General features: G+C 37.3%; 2 protein-coding genes across 3 annotated transcripts in view; one reads left to right on the top strand and one right to left on the bottom strand.

The window, feature by feature from the left end:
- Positions 1 to 9,080: 9,080 nt before the first annotated feature.
- On the bottom strand, positions 9,081 to 16,162 carry abhd14b (abhydrolase domain containing 14B). Of its 2 annotated transcripts, none has more exons than XM_056460572.1 (4): positions 16,075 to 16,162; positions 15,707 to 15,969; positions 14,673 to 14,914; positions 9,081 to 9,386 (listed from the first exon to the last, which is right to left on the bottom strand). In XM_056460572.1, exons 2-4 carry the CDS (start codon positions 15,921 to 15,923, stop codon positions 9,204 to 9,206), a joined length of 642 nt encoding a protein of 213 aa, XP_056316547.1. In that variant the 5' UTR covers positions 15,924 to 15,969; positions 16,075 to 16,162; the 3' UTR covers positions 9,081 to 9,203. The 2 variants fall into 2 exon arrangements, with proteins under 2 accessions (XP_056316547.1, XP_056316548.1); XM_056460573.1 differs by having other exon boundaries at positions 16,043 to 16,140.
- Positions 16,163 to 19,984: 3,822 nt separating this feature from the next.
- mst1 (macrophage stimulating 1) overlaps positions 19,985 to 23,563 on the top strand; it is a 31,151-nt gene continuing 27,572 nt past the window's right edge. Inside the window, exon 1 of the mRNA XM_056460570.1 lies at positions 19,985 to 20,089. Within this exon, the coding sequence (XP_056316545.1) occupies positions 20,035 to 20,089 (55 nt within the window). The 5' untranslated portion in view covers positions 19,985 to 20,034. The remainder of the gene's footprint in view (positions 20,090 to 23,563) is intronic.

Here is a 23,563-nt window from a genome sequence, read left to right as displayed (position 1 = left end):
GGTTCTTTTTGACAAATGTGAAAAAAAGAGTTGCCTAAATGATGACATTGTTAATTTTTTGAGTGAATTTTCCATTTAACCCACAAATCTAATGTTATATTGTTAGTATGTACCTCGTTCTTTACCTGATTCTGGAAAAAAAATCAAAAATTATATTTCAAGTCAGGTCAAAGAGTGTGAAAGGTGGAAATATGCCTTGTTATCTATTCTGGTGAGTTGTTTTGAAACTTTGCCACATTTGTTTGTTTTGTATTATCGCATTTTACTTTCTGGGAGGGGGGAAGTGTGTAATTGTCTTAAAACTGGAACACTGTCGATGTACAGGGGCACTGAACGGCCCAAAATAGGGAAACACATTTTGGCGAGACACTGCGATTTAAATGATCATGAATGTGTCGGTCTTGTGTCACAATTCCAAGTACACTGTGGAACAAAAGTCCTTGTTTTTAAGTGGTCTGAACGATTTGCTTTTGCCAAAAAAAAAAAGTGGAAAAAAATATAGTATTCAACATGAAAAGCTAAAACGTGGAAGCAGCTTGCGCAAGGGGAGGGGCCTGATGTATAAGCACCCAGTGGGAGGAGTCATTAGCTCAGACCCTCCCTTAGCCCCTCCCCCTCCAAAGCAACATCATTGTAGGCGCGTTTCCATCAGCGAGACGTGTGTATGTGATTACGTAGTCTTTAGTCTGGTGCTCCGTGACAAATGTGTACAAAAATATATATTAAAAAAAATAAACAATACAAAGGAGAAACTGAATTTAACATGAGTGAGGTTTTAAAATGTATTAACAATAAAAAAAAAACACAGTACTGCTGATAATACTCATGAGTTGAGGTCTGAAATCATGGTGAGCGTTTTTCTTTTGGTTCGTTTATTGGATTGTGTGTTGGGGGCTCAGTGCCTCGTCTCTGGGTCCATGTTGCTCCATTTTTTTGTACAGACAACAAGAAAAAAACGAATAAGAAAAAAAGGGAAAATTTGTAAAATATTGTGTCTGTGACTCCTTGTAAAATATTTTCAAATTGTTTATTACAGAGAATCAGTTATTAAATAATGGTCATATTTTTCACTTCAGTGCATTGTGTGGTGGTTATTTTTCTGCTGTCGTTAATATGTTATTGAGGATTATTAGAGATTTAAAGTGTTCATGTCATCCAAATGTTGTGCTATATTTTTCATGGCATTTTTAAGGGTGCTTTCAATACAATTCAATTCATCTTTATTCCTATAGCGCTTTTACAATGCAGGTTATGTCAAAGCAGCTTAACATACCCTCAATTTTTTTTGGATTGTTCAAACTACTAAAATTAGCTGAATCAACACAATTTTTTAAATTTCATTGGGACAACTTAATTTTTTTATGTTTAATCCACATAAAATTGTTAAACGTGTAAAGTTAACTTAATCTTTTTGTGTTGGGACAACATGAATGAATTGTGTGGAATCCTGCATTTTTTACAGTGTAGAACAGGGCTATTCAATTGGTGTCCGAACCCGGCCTCCAAGGCAATTTGTTCCTGCTCACCAAATAGTGTGACCAAGACATCAGAAATACATTTAGTTCAGTCGAAAAACAGTCACTATAGTTATGAAGTGACATGCGTCTGTTCAATACAGCATGAGCTGCAGTTAAAGGCTGCGCAAAGCGTGAGTCACCTGACATTAAGCAAAGACATTTGGATATGTTTGTAGAAAAGGCCTTTTGTACAATGCACTGATATCGTTAAAAGGGATGCAAGGATTAGCCTATTTCACTATTAACCGCGCTTTAATTACGGTTAATTAATCGTAAAGGCTTCTCAATGCCGCGTTTCTGTTGCACGGAACAAAACTGCTGCAACTAAACAAAGTTATGCTAACTGGGTGCTAGTTTTAAGTTCCGAGCTTATACCGCGGCTACTACGCACACACTGGATTAATTATAGCAGCAGGTCGTTCACATATCGCGTCTTTTCCACACACAAGTTCATTATATCCAATGGAGACGTGCGGATATTGGGAGCGGTGCGCACATGGCTCGCAAGCGAACAGAAGCACTCGCGCCCTCCAGGTGCTCACAGTATGATCTCACGGTTTAGCGGTGAGAGTGTACTGGCCCCCATGACAAACTAATTAAATAGCCCTGATATAGAAGTTCTAGTTAATTGAAACTGTGTCGGTTCAGTTTTTAGAGTTGAAGTTCAGTTCAGTGTATTAATTTTCACTGCTGAAAATCCAAACATCGATGGCAAATCCATCGATGAGCTGCTCCACAAGTCCCAAACCCAGCTAACCAGTGGCAAGGAACAAACTTCACCAATTGACGTAAGTGAAGGATAAAACATCGAGAGAGAGAGAGAGAGAGACCAGGCTCAGTTGGGCATGACCATTTCTTTGCTGGCCAAACTTCTTGTGCTGAGCTGCAGTCTAGTCTTTCACACCTGACTCAATTAGCTTGGTTAAAATTTATCAAAGTTCATTTGCCTCTTTGGTGCGGTTTATTTGGGCAGGTCTGAAAGCAGCAATTGTACTCGGGTAACTCGCACCAAACCAAACAAATGTACCAAGACCTGCTGGAAGATGTGGTCTCAGTACGCTTTCAAATGAAACCTGGAGTGGTGGTTCATTTGTAGTGAGAACGTGAACTGTCCTCAAACCAACCCAGATGCTAAAAGTGCTTTTTTGCTAAACAATTGTCTAACCAGAGTGCATTGCGTTTGTCAGGAGGCAGTCGATTCTTGTGGTGTCGCTTGAAATCAAACAAGCCTAATGACTGCTATAGATGTATTTGGTTCATTTCAACTGATTGTTTTCAGGGTGCTTTCACTATTGGTTCAACTGCCTGGACCGAACCCAAGTTCAATGGTCCCCCATTGCCACCTCCCTGCTGAAAAATCCAGCTTAAACCAGCCTAGGCTGGTTGGCTGGTTTTAGCTGGTTGACCAGCCTGGTTTTAGAGGGGTTTTGGCCATTTCCAGGCTGGTTTCCAGCCATTTCCAGCCTGGTCTTAGCTGGTCATGCTGGAAAATGACCAGAAAAATCCAGCTAAAACGAGCATGACCAGCCTGGTTTAAGCTGGACGTAGCTGATTTTGGCTGGGATCCCAGCCTGGCTAGGCTGGTCAAGCTGGTTTTAGCTGGATTTAGCTGGTCATTTTCCAGCCTGGTAAGACCAGGCTGGAAATGGCTGTTTTTTTCAGTAGGACTACCCGGCAGGTTTGTGTTCACAACGTCTTCTTTCTTTCTGAACCCCATCATCGAGCTGCTGTTGTGTGTACCGCTGTTGCTAGGTGACGGTGATATGGAGAGACGTATACACATTATGGTTGTTCTGGTTTTATTGAATGTTTTAGTTTTTTATTGAATGTTTTAGTTTAGTAACATATAGAGAGCCGCAAAAATATTAAAACAGTCAGAACATAACACAATGTCTGCAGAAGTTGTTTTTGGAGGAGACAAACAGACAGTATCACCAAAGAGCATAGAATAACCAAGAGGCGACAATCTGTTGCTATTTGGGAAACAGCCACTAGATGTCGCTAGTGTCACGCGGCGGCCATTTTGAAATAAAAATTCCAGTAGAACAACAGCACGGAAAACTAACACTAGACAGAATAAATTAATATATCGAGTAAAATATTAAATATTCATACACCCACATTGAAAAGCAACATTTGAAATAATATCTTAATGAAAAGAAAACAATTTCCAAAATGTTGACAAGACTAATTTTATTATAATATCTGTTTAACCTAAGACAGTGGTGCTCAACCCTGTTCCTGGAGATCGACCTTCCTGCAAAGTTCAGCTCCAACCCTGATCAAACACACCTGTACCAATTAATTAGGACCTGAACAGCACTTGATAATTACAGCCAGGTGTGTTTGAATATGGGTTGCAACTGAAATCTGCAGGAAGGTCGATCTCCAGGAACAGGGTTGGTCACGCATGACTTGAGACATGAAAGGGCAACAAAATAACTTATTTTTTTCATTTTACTTAAATTAGGGTGATGCACAAAATGAGTATACCCCACATCCAAAACTACTTTATCTAGTTTGTATGGCCTCCGTGATTTTTAATGAGCTCCAAGACTTCTAGGCATGGAATGAACAAGTTGGCTTCATTTTGCAACATCTTCTTTTCCATTCTTCAAAAATGACCCCTCTATTAGAGTTGCTCAAAGACGTGCTCAGCTTAATGTCTCTTCAGAATTTCCCATGTGTGTTTAATTGGAATCAGATCAGGAGACGTATAATATATTAACACAGGTGTGTGTGTGTGTGTGTGTGTGTGTGTGCGTGTGTGTGTGTACGTGTTTTTGTGACATATCAGGACACAAATCTGTATAATGACATAGGTATGACACAGGTATTACAAAAAGGAGGTAAAATATGAGGACGTTGGTGACGTCCCCATTTCTCAAAAAGCTTATAAATCCCACAGGATGAGTTTAATCAGAGAGTAAAGCTGCACACTGTCTCCTGTGATAGTTGGGTTTAGGGGTAGGGTGGGGTGAGGGCAATACAATATACGGTTTGGACACTATAAAATGAATGGAAACCTATGCAATGTACCCACTTTTCACAAAAACAAACGTCTGTGTGTGATGAATTTATGTGTCAGAATTCATTTTGGACAAAGTTGGCTTTTTACATAAAAGCTTCTTTAGTCTTTCTTCAACAAACTATTAAATTAAAGTAATTTCACCAAAAAGTGACAGTTCCAAGAAAATAAGTAGTCTATGGTCAAAATACATGTATTAAGTTTGTAAAATAAACTATTAAAAGTGCTGATGATTGCGATAGTGGGTTGTATTGGCATCTTTCATGTTGTATTTCAGCTGTAATGCGCTTTTTGAATAAATAAAAAAAACAAAGCAGCTGTTTGCCAACGCGACAGCAGTCAGATCCAATGGACGGCCGATCGCTTTCACTCCAAAATGGTGGAATTGAAGCGCTGCTGTTGCAATGGAACGTTCTATTGAGTGTCGCCTCTTGGTGATTCTAAGCCCTTTGGTATTACTGTGTTTGCACTGGGTCAGTCCCGCTTGTTGCCAAGGTAACATTCGGTGATACACAGACATACACACATGAATGAATGAATGAATGAATGAATGAATGAATGAATGAATGAATGAATGAATGAATGAATGAATGAATGAATGAACGTTATAAAAATGATAGTTTGTTGTACAGTTGGCAGTTCCCTTCCGTTATTTGATAAGATTTCATTTATATCAGAAGTGAACCGGACTGTACCCTGGACCAGGGGTTTTCAAACTGTGGGGCACACCCTACCAGGGGGCGCCAGCACCTATTAAGGGGGGGGCGCGAGACATGAGGCGGGCACTCCAGTAAATTATAATGACAATTTTAATGCGTTCACTAGAGGGAATATGATTCATGTTAGCTCCACATCTAACTATCAGGCACCTGTAGAGTTAATGCGTTCCAGTAAAATATACACAAATAATATGGAGCAGGCTGCTTTTTAAAATGAATGACGGTGAATAAAAGTCAAACTGGTGAGCCGTCTGCAAAAAAAGTGCCCTTCTGAATCAAATCAGCAGGATGCCCTTCTGGATCTTTCACTTAATTCGAAAACACTACGTTTACATGGACATCTGTAATCTAGTTATTTGCCTTAATAGACAATAATATAATTAAGGTCTTTACGTGAAGTGCTTTCATGTAAGAGTTTCCTGTCATTTTAAGTGACTTTAACTGCAGTTCGGCAGTTTCACTTTCACTCATGAACATTTTATTGTTCAAACTGGAGTATTAGACGCAAATAAGGAGTAAGGACTGGTCAGAGTGCTGTGGAATTTAATAACGCACGCCGAATGGAAAGAAAAAAACTTCTGCATTTCGTGTGTGTGTGTGTGTGTGTGTGTGTGTGTGTGTGAGGTCCTTTACTGACAGCCGTGTGTGTGGATCTTGTCGGAAAATATGTCCTACATGACAGTAATAGTTTGATGCGGGTGTTTACTTCAGTAATGCCACTAATATCTGCATACTCCAAGTCTTAATTTCATTTCTGTTTAGTTCAGTTATGACTTCAGTCGCATTAAAGTCATCAAAAATCGTTGTTTACATGGTGAAATTGTGAAAATTGGCCAAACCTGGTGGGCGTGTGCTGAGCTGTTGCTAGACATAAAGCTCTACTGGGGCACAGCTCCCCCCAAAAAAAATGTAATTAAATAATTAAAAATAAATTATATATATATATATATATATATAATTATAAATAAATAACAGTATTGTTATTGTACAATTATTATTCTTAATAAATAACATAAATGAATCCTGAATGTAACTGTCTAAAAACACAACTGGAGTGATGCTAAGATCATTTAAGAAATCCTTTGCATGAATATTAATTTCATTAGAATGGAATTCGATAGACAACTCTATTGAATACAAAAAAGATGTTTTATGGAATTATCAGTTGTGTGTTGTCTTGGACCCGACTCATTACCGAGAATTAGGTTTATTAAATCTTACCTCCCTGATTCATTATCCCTCCTTTTGCTTATACAAAAAAATCTATCAGGATCATGCTTAGTCCAAATAAGATCACCATCATATTATATAAACAGTTTTGTCGACTTGCAAAACTCACTGTGTGCCGAGACCTCCACATAAAAGACTGTTACGCCAGTTTCACAACGCATGAGTGGTGCGTGAGCAGCTTGGCTATTTTTTCGGCGTGCATGTTCACAACCTGGACTTACACTGGGAGTAGAGCAGCGTGTCAGCATCAAGCAGGAGTGATGCCTGAGGCGCGTGTGTATGTTTTTTTTCTACTGATTCTACACTGCTTTCACCAGCGTTCGTTCGGTTGCACATAGAGAATAACGCCTGTATTCTAGATTACCACTCTTAATAAATACACTTGCATATAAAGTAAATCGTATCTCAAAGCATTTACTGGGGCACTGGCATTTTTTACTGGGGTCTAGTAAATGGGGTCTAGTGACGCTCATGCGCGTGTGTCCTAAAAGGTTGAAAACCCCTGCCTTAGACTACCACTTTCAGGCAGACTTGGGTACGGTTCTTGGGTGCACACTGAGTTCAGAAAACATTGTTCATGCTAGCTAAACGTACCATACTTTGATGTCCCCCGGGTGTGGACCACAAGTGCTAGTCTAAAAGCACCCTCAGAAAATGTGTTTTTTACACACACAGATAGTTCACAAAACTGCAATGAAATACTTGCAATAAGTCACATGATGCTTTTTTTAGAGATATGGGTTTATTTGTTGTATTTTGGAATGTCAATGATTATAATCAAACTATTATAAGTTCTTGTTATTAAAGATAATTTGAAGCATTAACAAAATAGGTTGTTGACTGCAGTTCACTTTTTGACCACCAGTGTCACTAATAACGAGTTTCTGCAACCCAGGCTCATTCTGAAAACGTAGTCCCGTGGATGTTTCTGGAGACCGTGAAATACGTCCCGGGAGGTACGTATTTTTGCAGTTTTAGTTTTCGCGAATCCGCGAGAGGCCGTTGTGTGCGATTTTTCGCTTCTCAAATGTCTCTCGCGAGTGCCGTTTGCGCCCGCGCTGTTCTCGCGTAAACCCACCAGAGGCCGCTGTCGAACGACTGTCTGTCCGTCCAACTGGCTGAATGATTGACTGAGCGACTGGCCAATCGACCGGCCGACCCACCCTCCTCCTTCCCTGAACCCAACCAATTTTACAGATTGACCCGCCTGCTTACTTCCCTAAACCCAACCCACAATTTACAAAAGCCGTCCAGAAAAAGAAAAGCTCTCGTCTGATTTTTTTACCACGTTTTCAGATTTTACCACATTCTCAGCCTGTTGTGAACTTTATTTCTTGGATTTTGTTTTTGTCTTTCCTGATTTCTGGAACCGCTCTTCCCCGGACTCGAACCCGGTCGTCATCGTCATGGTCAGCTCCTCTCTGCATCTCAAGTCTGCCGACGTATAGGACGAGCTAACCGGACAAACTGGTTGCGGCGGGAAAGCCCTTCACATGAAGGTTAGCAGTCAGCCGGTAATCGATAAAAGGAGCGGCGTCATACCGCTTGTTAAGCGTTCGCTTAAAAAATGAAATGCAGCCATACATACCTCCGGGTACATAATTCGCAATCTCCAGAAACGTCCACGGGACTATGCTTTCAGAATGAGCCTGGGTTGAGTTTCTGAATTCTACATTGAGCCCCTTTAGCGAGATAGTACACCCAAAAATAGACATTTTCATTTACTCTCATATTAATGTGGTTTTAAACCTAAAGAAGATATTTTGAAGAATACTGGGACCTATTGACTTCCATAGTAGGAAAAAAGTTTATTGAAGGTCACTGGGTGACAGCAACCAGCATTTTTCTAAATATCTTCTTTTGTGATCAACTGAAAAAAAAGAAACTCAAATAAGTTTGTGAACAAGCAAAGGGGAGTACATTTTCGGGTGAACTATCTCTTTATTTTATAATGTTTAATAACGTAAAATATCGTTTTATCTTTTGAGAGCAAAAAAATCACTATAAGTGAAAAATTACAATTCATAAACCAAAGCGTAATGATTATCACAAAATCCTGAGGATGATTTTGAACAATAAAAAATTGATTAGTTATGTGTAATTATAGAAAAAATATGAGTCACACTTTACATTAAGATCACATTAGTCCATGTTAGTTAATCTATCTATTAATAATGAACAATACTTGTACAGCAATTATTAATAATAGTTCAACATTTACTGATGCATTACTAAATTCCAAATTAATGCACTGTGGGTTAAGAAAAACTAACAATGAGCAACTGTATTACCATTAACAAAGATGAATAAAAACTGCAATGTATTGTTCATCATTCGTAGTAAATACATGAACTAATACAGCCTTATTGTAAAGTGCTACCAAAATACGATAACTATTTTAACAAATAGTGTTTCAGAGCTTCATTCTGGAACAAAAACACCTAGTTTACAGTTCCTGATGTGTGAAATCAACACTCATCCCATATTAATCCCTCATTGACAGTTAAATTGACATTCAAGTCTTCAAAACACAAATCAACACAAGTGCCATCAGTCCACATTGCGAAAACAGATTGCATATTTTAAAAAAAGCTAGTGTTTCTGATGTAATCAGTTATGGGATTGACTGTACTTCATATTAATCAGATGTGTAATTAATGCCTTTAAGTGGTCTTCACTGTGTTAGGGGTTTTTGTGTGTGATACTCTTTTATCTCAGCTGTTGTAGGAAATCCAGGACTGCCTTATGCCAGGTCTCCGGATCATCAAGGTAACAAGGATGCCCCGCCCTCTTCATTACCACCACTCTGTGATTGGGCAGCTGGCTCAGGTTGTTTAGCGACACTTCCCCAAGCTGAGTGTCCTGGTCTCCGTAAACTATAAGAGCTGGAGTCTGTGAGGACACATGAGGTGAAAATCACACATTTTAGATCAAAATCAAGACATCAATCACCTTAAAGGGATTTATAGACATGCTGTGGAGAAAATACAGTTTTAATGCTGTCTGTGAGGTGTTTTTAATGACATATAAGACAATCCCAGAAAAGCTTCAGTGTACATGAATGTGATATGAACCTGTTTGAATTTCCCATCACCACAAATATAAGAAATCTTGTATGAAGCAATCTTTAATGGGGAAAATACGTTGAACTCTCATTTGGATTATCAACAGTTATATTTAAGGTATAATTATGACTGCAGGGGGACTTTAATTATATAGTGTTATATCTAAAGAGCGGTTAGGCAGCTTAAAATAATTGAATTACGTTGTGTTGCATCTAAAGGAGATCTAAATGATTTTATAATGATATAACTTTTTGAGTTGGACAGATCATTCATCTCATTCCTTCAGCTTAGTAGCTTTATTTATCAGTGGTTGCCACAGCAGAATGAACTACCAACTTATCCAGCATATGTTTTACACAGCGGACGCCCTTCCAGCTGCATCCCAGTACTGGGAAACATTCAATAGATTATGTATTAATATATTTAAAGGGCACTTATGGTAAAAAATCTACTTTTCAAAAATCTACTAGCTGTTTGGACAGACATATGTGCATGTATGGTGTATAGACCATCATATTGGGGTGATATAAGCACAACCAGTGCTTTTTTTTTCAATTTAACAACATAAAAAACGCTGGACCAATTGGAGCAGTTTTCAAACCGACCGCAACTTTACGTAGGAGAGCGGTCCCCCCGCCCACCAATATTGATTGACAGGCACGTCATCATATCCTCAGTTTGTTAATTCACGTCCGCCATTTTCAGCGTGAGTCGAATCGATATCACTAAAGGAACACCCTTGCTCTATTTTTAGATGCAAGGCTCATTGGGCTCAACACAACAGCAATATTCTCCACATTATCGCTCTAATCGGAATTATTGGTTGTATCTTTAGGTAGGTTTGCAAACATGTGTACTTCTCATTGAGTCTACCTTATACTTCAGCCGTTTGCATTTCTCGCGATCCCAGAAGCTCCCTGTGATCTTAACTAGCATGCGTTTTAGAATTCTAAGCATCGGTTTCTATCAGGGTACACTCAAGTCGACGGCTGGGCGCCGCGGACCGCTGCAGAAACCTATGTTTAGAATTCAAAAATGTGTGGCGCGACGATTCGGGACACTTCATGTTTCTGCCGCGCTACAGAGAGTGTCTGGTGTGCCCTGTCGCGGCTTCGAGCGGCGCATCCGGTGCCTCAGTCAAAGTTAATTCAGTGTGTGTGGTTATTAGTTTCTGTGTACAAGCTCGGCACTTGAAACTAGCACACAGTTGGCTGTAAAACTGTACAAAGACACAAATGATTTTGTACTCTCTGCTTGGTCTGTGTCAGAGTCGTACATGTACAGCTGAATGGTGATCCTCTCTCTCTCCTTCTCCGTCTGCCTGTCAGACTCTGTTGCAAACGCAGAGCGGGTGAGCTCATGGCCCCGCCCCCTTGTTACGTTGGCGGGAAGCCGAAACTAATCTACATGTGAAGCAACACACCCATAAATCAGCGAACTGTGGACACGCCCCCAACATGACACTTTTTAACACATTATAATAAAAAAATCTGAATTGTGTTTTGAACTGAAGCTAAACTGGCACACTCAGAAGAACCATAATATTAATATTAAATCATAAAAAAGAGGTCAACTATGGGCCCTTTAATTAACAAAAAGATCCTGTAGTTACATAAGGATCAATTAATAGCTATCATAATTATTTATAACTATAACAATATGTCCTTGTAATTATAATAACATAATTAGCTATACTACAAAATTTGCTATTTATAAATGATTAAGACTTTTTAAGACTTTTTAAAGACCTTCTCAGAATATTTTTAAGACCTCATCGCCACTTCAAGTTCTAATCAGTATCAAACCTTTAATTTAATAAACAGTTGTTAATAAACAGTTGTAGTTAAATGAATCAATGGAGCACAACCATGCGACAGAACACAGATAAGCTCGGAAGAAACAAAGCTTGAAAGAATAAATTATACGGTTGTTTTCAGCGACAGGCTTCAGCCTCTGTTTAAACTTGTCTTTCTCCAACCAGGAGTATGCAAACTTCCCATTTTGCCATCTGTTTCGCTCTATGATTTCGCTACATGTAGAGAGCGTCATTTCAGCTTCCCGCGTTTGTTGCAAATTACGTGACATCACCCAGATGGAGGGGCTTGGCCGGACACACCCCAGCTTGAACCAATCGCGTGGATCGAGCAAGACGTTGTTAATATTAGGAGGAAAATAAATATAATGATGCTTTTTTGGAGTCAAACACTTTGGACAACGCTTGAACAAAATTTAAGACCTTGTAAAAACGTGATTAAGACTTATAATACCTTTTAAGGGCTTAATTTTCTCATAATTGGTTTATCAACTTTTAATACTTTTTAAGACCCCGCGGACACCCTGTATTTTATTTTTTAGGGATCCATATGATAAAAAATAAAGTTTTTAAAATGTATTTATAATTAAATGAATGAATATATAGACATTGTTTCCACAAAAAACTATGCAGAGTTCAGATGGAAAAGCCTCTAAATGCCATCAGATGTCATTTTTCCCTGTGTAGTTTCAGATATTTGTATGTAATGTAACGTGTATTTTACTGTTATGGTGATGAACAGGTTATTTTCATTGCCTTTAAAGTCAAATACCAGCACATAGCAGACTGAGAACATTTCAGATGGCATTTAGAGGTTTTTGCATCTAAACTCTTTATATATAGTTTTTTTAAAGAGAGTATATTTTAACAATAGCAATTATTAAATGTAATTAATAATTAATATAACAATAATTAAATGTGCTCCCCTAAAGAAGTTACTTTTGAGGGTTTTAAGCTAATTGCTTTTTTAAATCCTTTTAAGAGTACATATTAATAGCTTTTATTATTATTTAGAATATATATATATATATATATATATATATATATATATATATATATATATATATATATATATATATATATATATATACATATATATATATATATTCATACTCATTATAATAATATAATTAGCTAAACTAATAATACAAGAATTATCTATATCCAAGTTTCAGGAACAACAGATAATAACTTGACTTCTAGTTGATTATTTGGTATCAGAAATGGCTTATATAAAAGGCAAAGGCCTCTAGATTACGCTTATTTTACCAAACTAAAATATGATCATGCCTTGATTTTTAATGATTTCATTAGGACAGTAAGGTCTGACTTTGCTTAAACATAAGTCTTGTCACTTAACAGAAATAATGTACAGTATAGAACATAAAGTCATGGTGCAGTAGAAACAGAATTAATATTGTGTATGACTCCCATGAGCTTGGAGGACTGCATCCATACATCTCTGCAATGACTCAAATCACTTATTAATAAAGTCATCTGGAATGGCAAAGAAAGCGTTCTTGCAGGACTCCCAGAGCTGATCAAGATTTTTGGATTCATCTTCAATGCCTCCTCCATCTTACCCCAGATATGCTCAATAATGTTCATTTTTGGTGACTGGGCTGGCCAATCCTGGAGCACCTTCTTTGCTTTCAGGAACTTTGATGTGGAGGTTGAAGTATGAGGAGCGCTATCCTGCTGAAGAATTTGCCCTCTCCTGTGGTTTGTAATGTAATGGGCAGCACAAATGTCTTAATACCTCAGGCTGTTGATGTTCCCATCTACTCTGCAGATCCGCATGCCCACATACTGAGGCCCGGTTCACACTAATACGTTTTAGTTTTAAAACGCATAAGTTTTGCTACGGTTACGCCATCCATCCACACTACACAGGAGTTTTCGAGACACTGCTCGCTGTAGAGCCATTTGAGCTCCAGCGAGGGGGAGCTTGAGCTCTCGCTCCTGCTCCAGTAAGCTGTTTTAATGAGTACACCCACCTCACCTCTAACCACCACTTGGAGTTTTCGAGCACAGAAAACGGAACGTTTTGAAAATGCTGGAGAGGCCGTTGAACGCTGCTGTTCTGTCTCAGTGTGGATGGGGGCAAACGGAGACATCTGAAAACGGAGGTGTGGCTGCAGACGTTCACCTATCTGATTGGGGCTTTTTCCTCAATATTAAGCAGCCTACACAAAGTTCAGTCCTGCATCCTCTCCTTGTAAGTTCAGACTTCGCAAGTTTAATATGAAAAACAAACTCCCGAGGACACATCGGGTAAATATTCAGGGATCAGGGTAATTTATAACCTCATTTACATCACCCTGGCTACGAGGTTTCACTTTCTTAACAATAAAATGAAAACATGATATGAGGAACTGCCTATTTTCATATTCATATTAGCAACCTAATAGACACCAATAATGTGGAGGCGTCGTGTAGCTGCACATTTATATGACCGTCATCTTCACTGTTTGCATATTTGTAACAAACGGAGCCTATAACAGAACTGCCTCCTTTTATTTTCATTAAAAATAGGAAAAATTTCCTCTCTTTAGCTGAATATCAGTTTTAATAATCAATAATGGCCATTATAAAAGTATAACGTACAATAAGTGTATACATTATAGGAAATAATGGCAAGCAATCAGTCAATATGCAGAATCAGTGTTCGCGGTTACATTAATTAATATATTAACTTATCTTCGTGTTCAGCCAAAACACGTTACCTGAGAACAAGTAATAGATTCAAAAGACCAAAGTCTGAATATGTAGTTAGATATATTATGCAGTATTTGTGATGATTGGGATGCAGTTCAACAGATGATTCATCTGAACCTTCTGCCACTTTTCTAAATGATCAACAAGAAGTCAAGTTATTATTTGTTGCTCTTACAACTGGGATCAACGACAAGACTTTTGTCAGGAAGTGTACATTATTGCAATTTTTTACATTTATTTTTTTCCTTATCCCAGGCAAGGAACAAGGATCTAAAAAATTGAATGTATGTACAGTCTAACATTCCAGTGAACACCAGATGTCCACTATATGGAAAAAAAAATCCTGAATGTAATGTTGTAAACATCTTCGGATGACAAGGGAGAGAGATTATAATCAGGATATCATCATTTTAGAGGTGGACTACCCCTTTAAATCACAATAAATGTATAACAACATAATTACCTTTACTGCAAAAGGATCAATACAAACGAATAATATATTATTATTACTACTAATTATATATATATATATATAATAAATGTGTAGTCATTTTGAAGTGTGTGTCAGATGTGTGTGTTGACCTGTACGCTGCCATACTGCTCGGCGGTGAACTTCTCGGTGCAGATGGGAGCGACGGGGATGTAAGCTTTGAGCAGCTCTGAGTGCTGGAAGAGGAATGGCAGCGAGTACATGCCGCTGAGAGACGGGCTGATGATCACCACAGGGCCCGTCTGCAGGCCCTCACACACCTGTCTGAGGAACACAGCTGGAGCCAGTTCACCCACTGCAGCAGGAGCCACAGTGGCCTTCGACTGACCCAGACCTGAGGGACAACAGACACACACTGACTGCAGACGGGTACTCACACTATAGTTCATCGTCATTTAATTTCTCTACAAGTCACGTGTTGCCAGTTACCAGAAAATGTACCTGAATTGTATCAGTGTTTTGGTAGGTGCTGCTGAAATATGTTGTTAGAGTTTATATAATCCTAAATGGGGGGAAATTATATTATGGTTGCTTATAATAATATAAAAATTTGATTACTGTGTTTGAATTGATCATTAATTTTATTGATATTATACAATTGTATTTATTGTATGTATTTTTTATTGAATTAATATTAATTTGATTACTAGCAATAACAATAAATATTAATACATTTACAACATAAAGTACATTGGAATTATTTCAGTATTTTATGATAAATTTATGACAGTTATTGTTTTTGTAAGTGAACCCTTACATATCTTTAAAATGTCCATAAAAAGACTACAAAAATAATCGGTAATAATAATATTACAATTTGCTAAATTAAACATAACCTTGTATATATATTTTTAAACGAATTATTAAAATGTCTTAGCCTACAATAGTTACATATAATAATAATAATAATAATAATAATAATAATAATAATAATAACTGAAACTGCTATTTAGCCATATTAACAATATAAACGAACAGTACATTAATATTTTATATATAATTTTTATTTATTTATTTTTGATATACACAATACCATGGTCATTTATTACAGATATATTAGATGTATGTACACAGTAGTTATTCTGTATTATGGTACATGTTAACTTTAACATTTTATCTTGTGTACCTGGCAGGTCTATGGCCAGAGCTCGGTAACCGGCGGCGGCCAGAGTCTCTAGAGTCCCGATTTTCTGCCAGTTCTCGGAGGAGAAGCGGATCCCGTGCAGCAGCAGCACGCACAGCCCGCCGGTGCCGCTCGACGGAACCGCCTGTCGGTAAAACAGCGGCTGATCTCCGCAGATCTCCACCAGAACCGAACCCTCGGAGATCTCAACCGAAGACATGATGATCCAGGAGCAAAGTTCACGAGGAAAACACCGCGCCTTTTAACTGGACAAAGGTTTATAATAAAAGTTAAAATAAGCTTCAATATAATGTATTTGAAACGTATTCTGTAATTCACCTGTAAATCTAAGTATCTGTTTTTTTTTTTACCAGAGTAAAACTGAGCCTGCAGAAGTTTGAGTCCCGGTCCCGGAAGATTGTGTCAGTTTTACCAGAGAGACACACTGACCTCTAGCGGCTCGGTCAACTATTACATCCCTCAGTTTTTATTTTAGCCATGCTAATTGCTAAAGGGATAGTTCACCCAAAACAATGTCTTTTATTTACTCGTCCTTCAAAGATATATACACTAGATATCGCATACGGAACCCGAGCATGCGTCAGTAGCACCGCCACATTTGTACAGTGCTCCCAGCACAAATGTCATTCAACTGCACTAGTCAAGACAGTGTGACAACGTGAAGATGCTTGACTTTTAGCGTTGTGTATGGGTGTAGTAACGTACAAGCAAAGAAAACAAAGCACAAAGGCATAACATTTCATAGGTAAGATTTCGTTTTTTACGTTTTTGTATGTTATAAACTTTTGTGCTAAACAAGTAGCGTTATTGATGATAATACAGTCACTGCATTCACCATAATCAAAGCACCAACTCGCACTCAATACCAGGCTTATGGTAGTTTTGTTAAATAAAATAAGCAAACAATGTAAATGAAATATGACAACAGGACGCTGCGTTGCCAGAAACTTGTATTATTGTCGGCGAAGTGAACGAGTCGTTCATTATGGAGATTCATTCACAAACGAATCGCTCCTTCCATTAGAATAAGAAGTGAAAGCAGTAGAGGGGGTGTGTGTTTCTGTACACGGTCCGGATAAGATCAAATTTAACAGGGAGGGTGGATAGTACATTTCCATACACACAAACACAAGCTTTTCGTCAGGAATGCAATCACTGATCCATAAATGTAGAAAAGTGATGTAAAATTATAATTTTCGTAATAAAAAAAATTGCACAATGACCACTGGGAAAACTTCCGATTGTAGATATATGTATGTATATATCTCTGGCTCTGGATGGCCACAGTCCTCCACTGCACCTTGGTCCCGCATGCATTTCAAAGGAGCGCTACCCTGTACTAAAATGGCGGCTCTATTGACGCATTCCTTTCAATGGACAACAACAGGGAAGGCGACAGGTAATGTAAATATCTATGCTCGCCCTTTACCTGTCACGAACCTGTTTGAGTTTCTTTTTTAACACACTATGGAAGGCATCAAAATACACGGATTGTTTGTATATATCTCTGTGTAGCTAGTGCAGATACTAGTTTACTTAGTTTTTACTAGATATTTATCAGTTTGGAGAAGTTTGAAATATGGTAGATATATATTCATAACGTATTTTTAACTTATTTTAGCGCATAATGACACTGCTAAACATGTTGCTAAGATTTGTCTAGCATTATTTAGCACAATATCAATTTACTTAGTTTTTACTAAATACTTTTTTTTACTCATAGGGGAATTACCAACCTGCGTCACACATGACGCCACATGGGTTCAACCGCACATACTGGTTGCAAAAAAAGACCGGTACATGACCACACAGAACACAATTGTAGGCATCCAAAGACTTGTAGGCCTTTATCTTCTCTCTTGTAAAATCACTTGGAGTTTCAAAGAGATAGTTGTATATTTCGGGCTGGATGCACTTGGGAGGGTGCTGCTATCAAAATGGAGCTGTCAGATGAACGCCGCTCACTTTAGCGTTAATTTTGCCGAATCACTGCTTATCACTGGGTGACAAGCTGTTATAATACACTGAAAGCATTATGTAAATACTATATATATAATATGTAACCAATATAACTTATTTATAATACAACAACACACTCTGTACCGCATCGGATGTCATTCCCTCGCTGTAAATGCTAACGCTCCCAGTTTTTTTTTCTGAATCCTCCATGCGCGCGTATCCTGAATGTTTACAAACCGGTAATTCGCCTATAACAACTGAGGAATAAGGGTCTTACTTAGTGTGGGTTACCTACTCTTTTTCTTTAAAAAAAAAAAAAGTCTGTCTTAGAAAACACTTATAAGTCCACTATTGACAGAAATCCATCTGGTTGTCCTAAAAAAAACTGGTAAATTTGTAGGCTACTTGATACAGTCAACCAGCATTTTAATAGCAGGTGTGAACAGAGCCAGCAATCCTTGGTCCATTCACACCTTGTTTTAGTGTGTGAAGTGTCTGACTGTGCTCGTCTTTGGGTGTAAATGTGGCCATAGAGTCAAATAGCGCTCATTTCCTTGTCTTTTACTGTTATAAATGAATAATTATTGTTTGCAACCATCTTTTTTTCACTCTTTAATGGAAGCTAAAAACAGACATTTAAATAGGCTATTGTGAGGTTTATTTAATCTCACAATTTAGGCATTTCTTTTCAGCTTATATCAATTCTAGCAAAAATATAAACACACAATCCATAATTTTTTTTCTCTCAGAATTGTGACCTTGTCTCATAGTTACAAGTTGATAGGCCTACTAATGATTTCCTATAGTTTGTAACTATAAGAAAAAGGTAAAAATTGCATCTTTAAAAATACCAAGACTGTCACATTTTTTACATCTTTTAATTCTTTAGTTTATATTGAGCTCTAATCCTTAATTTTGTCACCAGAACTTGGTTTAATTAATTCAAGTTTATACACTACCTGACAAATTTTTGTCGCCTGTCTAAGTTTAAGACACAACAAATAATAACTTGACATCTCGTTTTTCATTTGGTATCAGAAGTGGCTTATATGAAAGGCAAAGGCCTCTAGATTACGCTTATTTTACCAAAATAAAATATGATCATGCCTTGATTATTAATGATTTAATTAGGTCTGACTTTGCTTAGACAAAAGTCTTGTCTCTTAACAGAAATAATGTCCAGTATAGAATATAAAATCATGGTGCAGTGGAAACAGAATGAATATTGTGTATGACTCCCATGAGCTTGGAGGACTGCATCCATACATCTCTACAATGACTCAAATAACTTATTAATAAAGTCATCTGGAATGGCAAAGGAAGCGTTCTTGCAGGACTCCCAGAGTTGATCAAGATTCTTTGGATTCATCTTCAATGCCTCCTCCTTTATCTCACCCCAGACATGCTCGATAATGTCCCTGTCTGGTGACTGGGCTGGCCAATCCTGGAGCACCTTGACATTCTTTGCTTTCAGGAATTTTGATGTGGAGGCTGAAGTATGAGGAGCGCTATCCTGCTGAAGAATTTGCCCTCTCCTGTGGTTTGTAATGTAATGGGCAGCACAAACGTCTTAGTACCTCAGGCTGTTGATGTTGCCATCCACTCTGCAGATCTCTTGCAAGCCCCCATACTGAATGTAACCCTAAACCATGATTGTTCCTTCACCAAACTTGACTTATTTCTATGAGAATCTTGGGTCCATGCTGGTTCCAGTAGGTCTTCTGCAGTATTTGTGATGATTGGGATGCAGTTCACCAGATGATTCATGAGAAAAATCTACCTTCTGCCACTTTTCCAAATGATCAAACTAGAAGTCAAGTTATTATTTGTTGCTCTCACAACTGAGATCGATGACAAGACTTTAGTCAGGTATTGTGGGCTACAGTCGAGCAAGCAATTTGGTGTTTTGTTTCTCTGAATGGTAAGAAAGGAGTAAAGAAAATGTGCTTTTTTAAATTCTAGAACAGAAAATTAGTTCAGAATTTATTCAGGGTACTATTCCCCTGTTTGTTTGTTTGTTTGTTTGTTTGTTTGTTTCATGATAAAGAATAGATTTATAGTGGTAGGCTTTCTTGTAATTGTAAGAAAAGAGAAGATTTGTAGACAGGCAGTATACAAGGCAGTTAAAACAGAATTGTTATGTATATTGTTTAGTTTGTAAAGTTGTTTACTTGGGCCATGATTGATCTTGAAATGTCCTGTTCTGTCAGGTCAGGAGAGTAACCCCCCCTCCACCCAACACACACACACACACACATACACAGACAGCACCCCTTCATCAGTTCCTCTGGAGGGAAAGACTCAAAGTCCTCATTTGAGCTGTGCCGCTGCAGTAAAGCGTCTCTCACACCATGTTTTCACTCTTCTTTCTCACAGCTCTCGTGCTTCAACTCGATCCTGTTCATGGTAAGATCAATACTTTCATATTTAATAATCTCTTCAGACAGAAAACTTTGTGAACTAATCTTGTTTTAATGTGAACTATTTTAAGGACAGTCCAAATTTAGGCTATCAAACAGTTTAAAAACACTACCGTCTCTCCTTACAGGTATTTATCATGGTACACAGTTTCTCTAACACCATATAATCACAATAAATCTATGGTCACTTGTTCTATGTAACACTGTCAAAAGACAACCTTACAGACAGAGTATTACCACATTTTCTCTTTAATATTCTAATGATCAGATTATCATAACAACTATATATAGTTACACATACTATATTATTTTATGACAGAATATATGGCTATTCTAGATATTTAATTAGATTGATCTAAATAAACAACATTTATGTCAGTATAGTGCTTTAAATACAAAATTTACTTAAGTAAATCTTATAAACACGATTAAGTTCCACAGTTTTCTTGTAAGCAAATTTAATTGTGGCCTGATGCTTTGTATGTGATTAATGGCCTTATTTGTAACATAAATACATGCGTATATTGCCAATTCTTGAGTTTAAAACAGATCACATGCTGGTTTCTGGGATGTTCTGTTTGTTGTAGAGTTATTCGGGCATCACTGTATTATCATGGCTTGCCACTGGGAAATTTTGTGTAACAGATGTAGATACACAGTTTACAGATCCAAAGGTCATGTGTGTTTAAGCCCCTCAGAAAGGACACACACAATTATATATATAGAATCCATGTTACAGTGAGTTTTATTCACTAACAGAGTCAAATGTTTTTTAGATGTGTTCATGGACACCCGCTGTCTATTTTAATCATTATTTTTGTCTAATAACTATCTTTTAACTTGACCTCAGCCCTTTTTCCACTCATATATGGAGCAAGAATCAATTGATCCTATTAAACGACTCTAATGTGTAAAAATGAATTTTTTCTTATTTTATTCTGTCTCCTTATGTTTTATCTTTTAATAATTTAATGTATAAATACAGTTTTCTGTTATAATTTATTTTTGTATGTATTTTAACAGGTAAATATATAGGGCCCTATCATACACCCTTCGCAATGTGGCGCAAGGCACGCCGCAATTGTTGTTTGCTAGTTTCAGCTTGGTGCAAGAGTCGTTTTGATGTTTTGCGCCACGCTGTTTAAATAGCAGATGCACTTGCGCTCATATGCAATACGCAAATATCTTTACATATGAAAAAGAATTTAAATATTAAGGATATATATAGGATATAATAAGGATATATATATATATATATATATATATATATATATATATATATATATATATATATATATATATATATATATATATATATATATATATATATATATATATGTATAGGATATAAATATAAAGGATTAAAATATTATAAAACATATTTTCTAGCCTAAATAAATATAAAACCCATACTTTCATGCCTTCTTCATCTCGGAGGGCTTTTTCGGTTTATTCATAACAATTTGCTTTTGAATAATGTTATTATAATTAGCAGTATTATTTATTATATGCATATTTATATTAATTTTATTAAAAACAAGCTTAGATTTGCCCACCTGTCATGTTTTAGACCATATGGGGCCCAGCATGTGTATTAGGATATAACTCAGTTTTTTTTAACACACTTCGTTATTATTGAGCATTTATTCGTTTGCTGGAAATTAGAACTGAATTTAGAAATAGTTTTGAAACAAATCTTTGTGCTTAACAAAATTAATTATTTATAGGCTAATAGATGTCTGTGCTTACAAGAAGTTTCCCTATCCACGTGAAAGCGAAAGTAAACAATGAGAAGGCTCATCTCTCATTCTCGCACTCCAGATGCTCTATTTAACTGTTTTCTCTCTAGTGAAGGGTTCAGTTTTTACACTTACCAAAGTCCGCCATGTATATAGCAAATGCGCTATGGCGTGACGCAACTGACTCTTAAAGGGAATGGGAGATGAGACTCTGATTGGTTCATTCTCAAAACACACCTATAACTCATTAAGAGAATAAGCTTAACCCTTTTAGACCATGCGCCATGGCGCAAAGCAGGTTTTTCCATCCTTATATTAGCAAAAGTGGATTCTGACACTTCCTTAATGCGCTTGCGCCCTGCGCTTTGCACTTTGCGCATGGATCGTCAAAATAGAGCCCGTAGTTTTATTTGGAAGCCTGTTACTGCCTCTAAATAAATAAAAAAAAACTGTAATGTGACTTTTATCTTAGAATTTTCACTTTGTAACTGGGAATTGTGAGCTTATATCTTGCAATTCTGACTTATTTGCAATTTTAAGTTTACACGTCACATTTCTGAGCAAAAAAAAGTAAGAATTACCAGTTTCATTCATTCTTTTTCCTTCTGCTTAGTCCCTTATTTATCAGGGGTTGCCACAGTGGAATGAACTGCCAACTACTCCGGTGTTCTGTCAGTTTGTCCTACCTTGTCAAATTGTCCTCCCGTTCAAAATGTCGGTAGCACATTTGGATGGCGCAGTATGCTACCCATCAGATTTTGCTACCAGTGTAAATTTTCATGTGGAGTAGTGTGATACGAAGCTGTAATACCACCCTACATCCTACCTAATCCCTAACCCCAACCTCCTAACCATTTAAGAACAGTGTTGGTTGCATAATCTGATGGGTAGGATAAAATGTCAGGACACCAGCATATGTATTATGCAGCAGATGCCCTGGAAAACACTCTCAAACAACCATTTTCACACAAGCACTCATACACTATGGCCAATTTAGTTCATCCAATTCACCTATAGTGCATGTCTTTGGACTGTGGGGGAAACCACCAGGAGGAAACCCACGCAAACACAGGGAGAACATGCAAACTCTACACAGAAATGCCAACTGACTCAGCCAGAACTCGAACCAGCGACCCTCTTGCTGTGAAGCGACAATGCTAACCACTGAGCCACCATGCCGCTTGAATTACCAGGTTGTATCATGCAATTCTGAGATAAAATGTCACAATACCTTTTTGGTTTTTATTTAATCTATTCAGCGACGGATGTTAGACTGAATGACAATAGACAATTTGTAACATTTTTGCCAGTTATTTGAAATATTAAAGCAGATACCTGCATTTAATATCATTCCTATGTATGTAAAATATTGTTTTAATTTTTAATGCAGATACCAAAATAAGATGTCATCTTTAACGGTATATAAGTGTATATACAGCTACCGTTGTATTTGTTTTAGGTAGTATTGGGGAAAGTCACTTTTGAAAGTAATGCATAACAATGTTAAGTTACTCCCCAAAAAAGTAACTAATTGCAATACTTAGTTACTTTTTATGGTAAGTAATGGGTTTTGTAACTTTTGAGTTACTTTTGTGTTACTTTTTCTTACCTGGCTGAAGCTTGATCTCTTTCAGAACTTTCCGTTTTTCTTCTTTTTTTATAGAGGAGCTCTGCAATCTTACATCTCCTACATCTTCATTTACCTTATAAAAACACACCAA

Source organism: Danio aesculapii, chromosome 6 (genome assembly GCF_903798145.1).
Source record: "Danio aesculapii chromosome 6, fDanAes4.1, whole genome shotgun sequence".
NCBI classification, from domain to species: Eukaryota; Metazoa; Chordata; class Actinopteri; order Cypriniformes; family Danionidae; genus Danio; species Danio aesculapii.
The sequence above is the reverse complement of the archived record's forward strand: the minus strand, read 5'-3'. Positions and strand labels throughout refer to the sequence as shown.

Bases quoted from the DNA above. Each gene is read 5' to 3' on its own strand.
- abhd14b (XM_056460572.1), bottom strand. From the start codon at position 15,923: ATGTCTTCGGTTGAGATCTCCGAGGGTTCGGTTCTGGTGGAGATCTGC. The intron at 14,915-15,706 runs GTACACAAGATA...GTTGTCCCTCAG, and splicing joins TCTGGCCATAGACCTGCCAG to GTCTGGGTCAGTCGAAGGCC. The intron at 9,387-14,672 runs GTCAACACACAC...GTGTCCTCACAG, and splicing joins AGCAGTATGGCAGCGTACAG to ACTCCAGCTCTTATAGTTTA.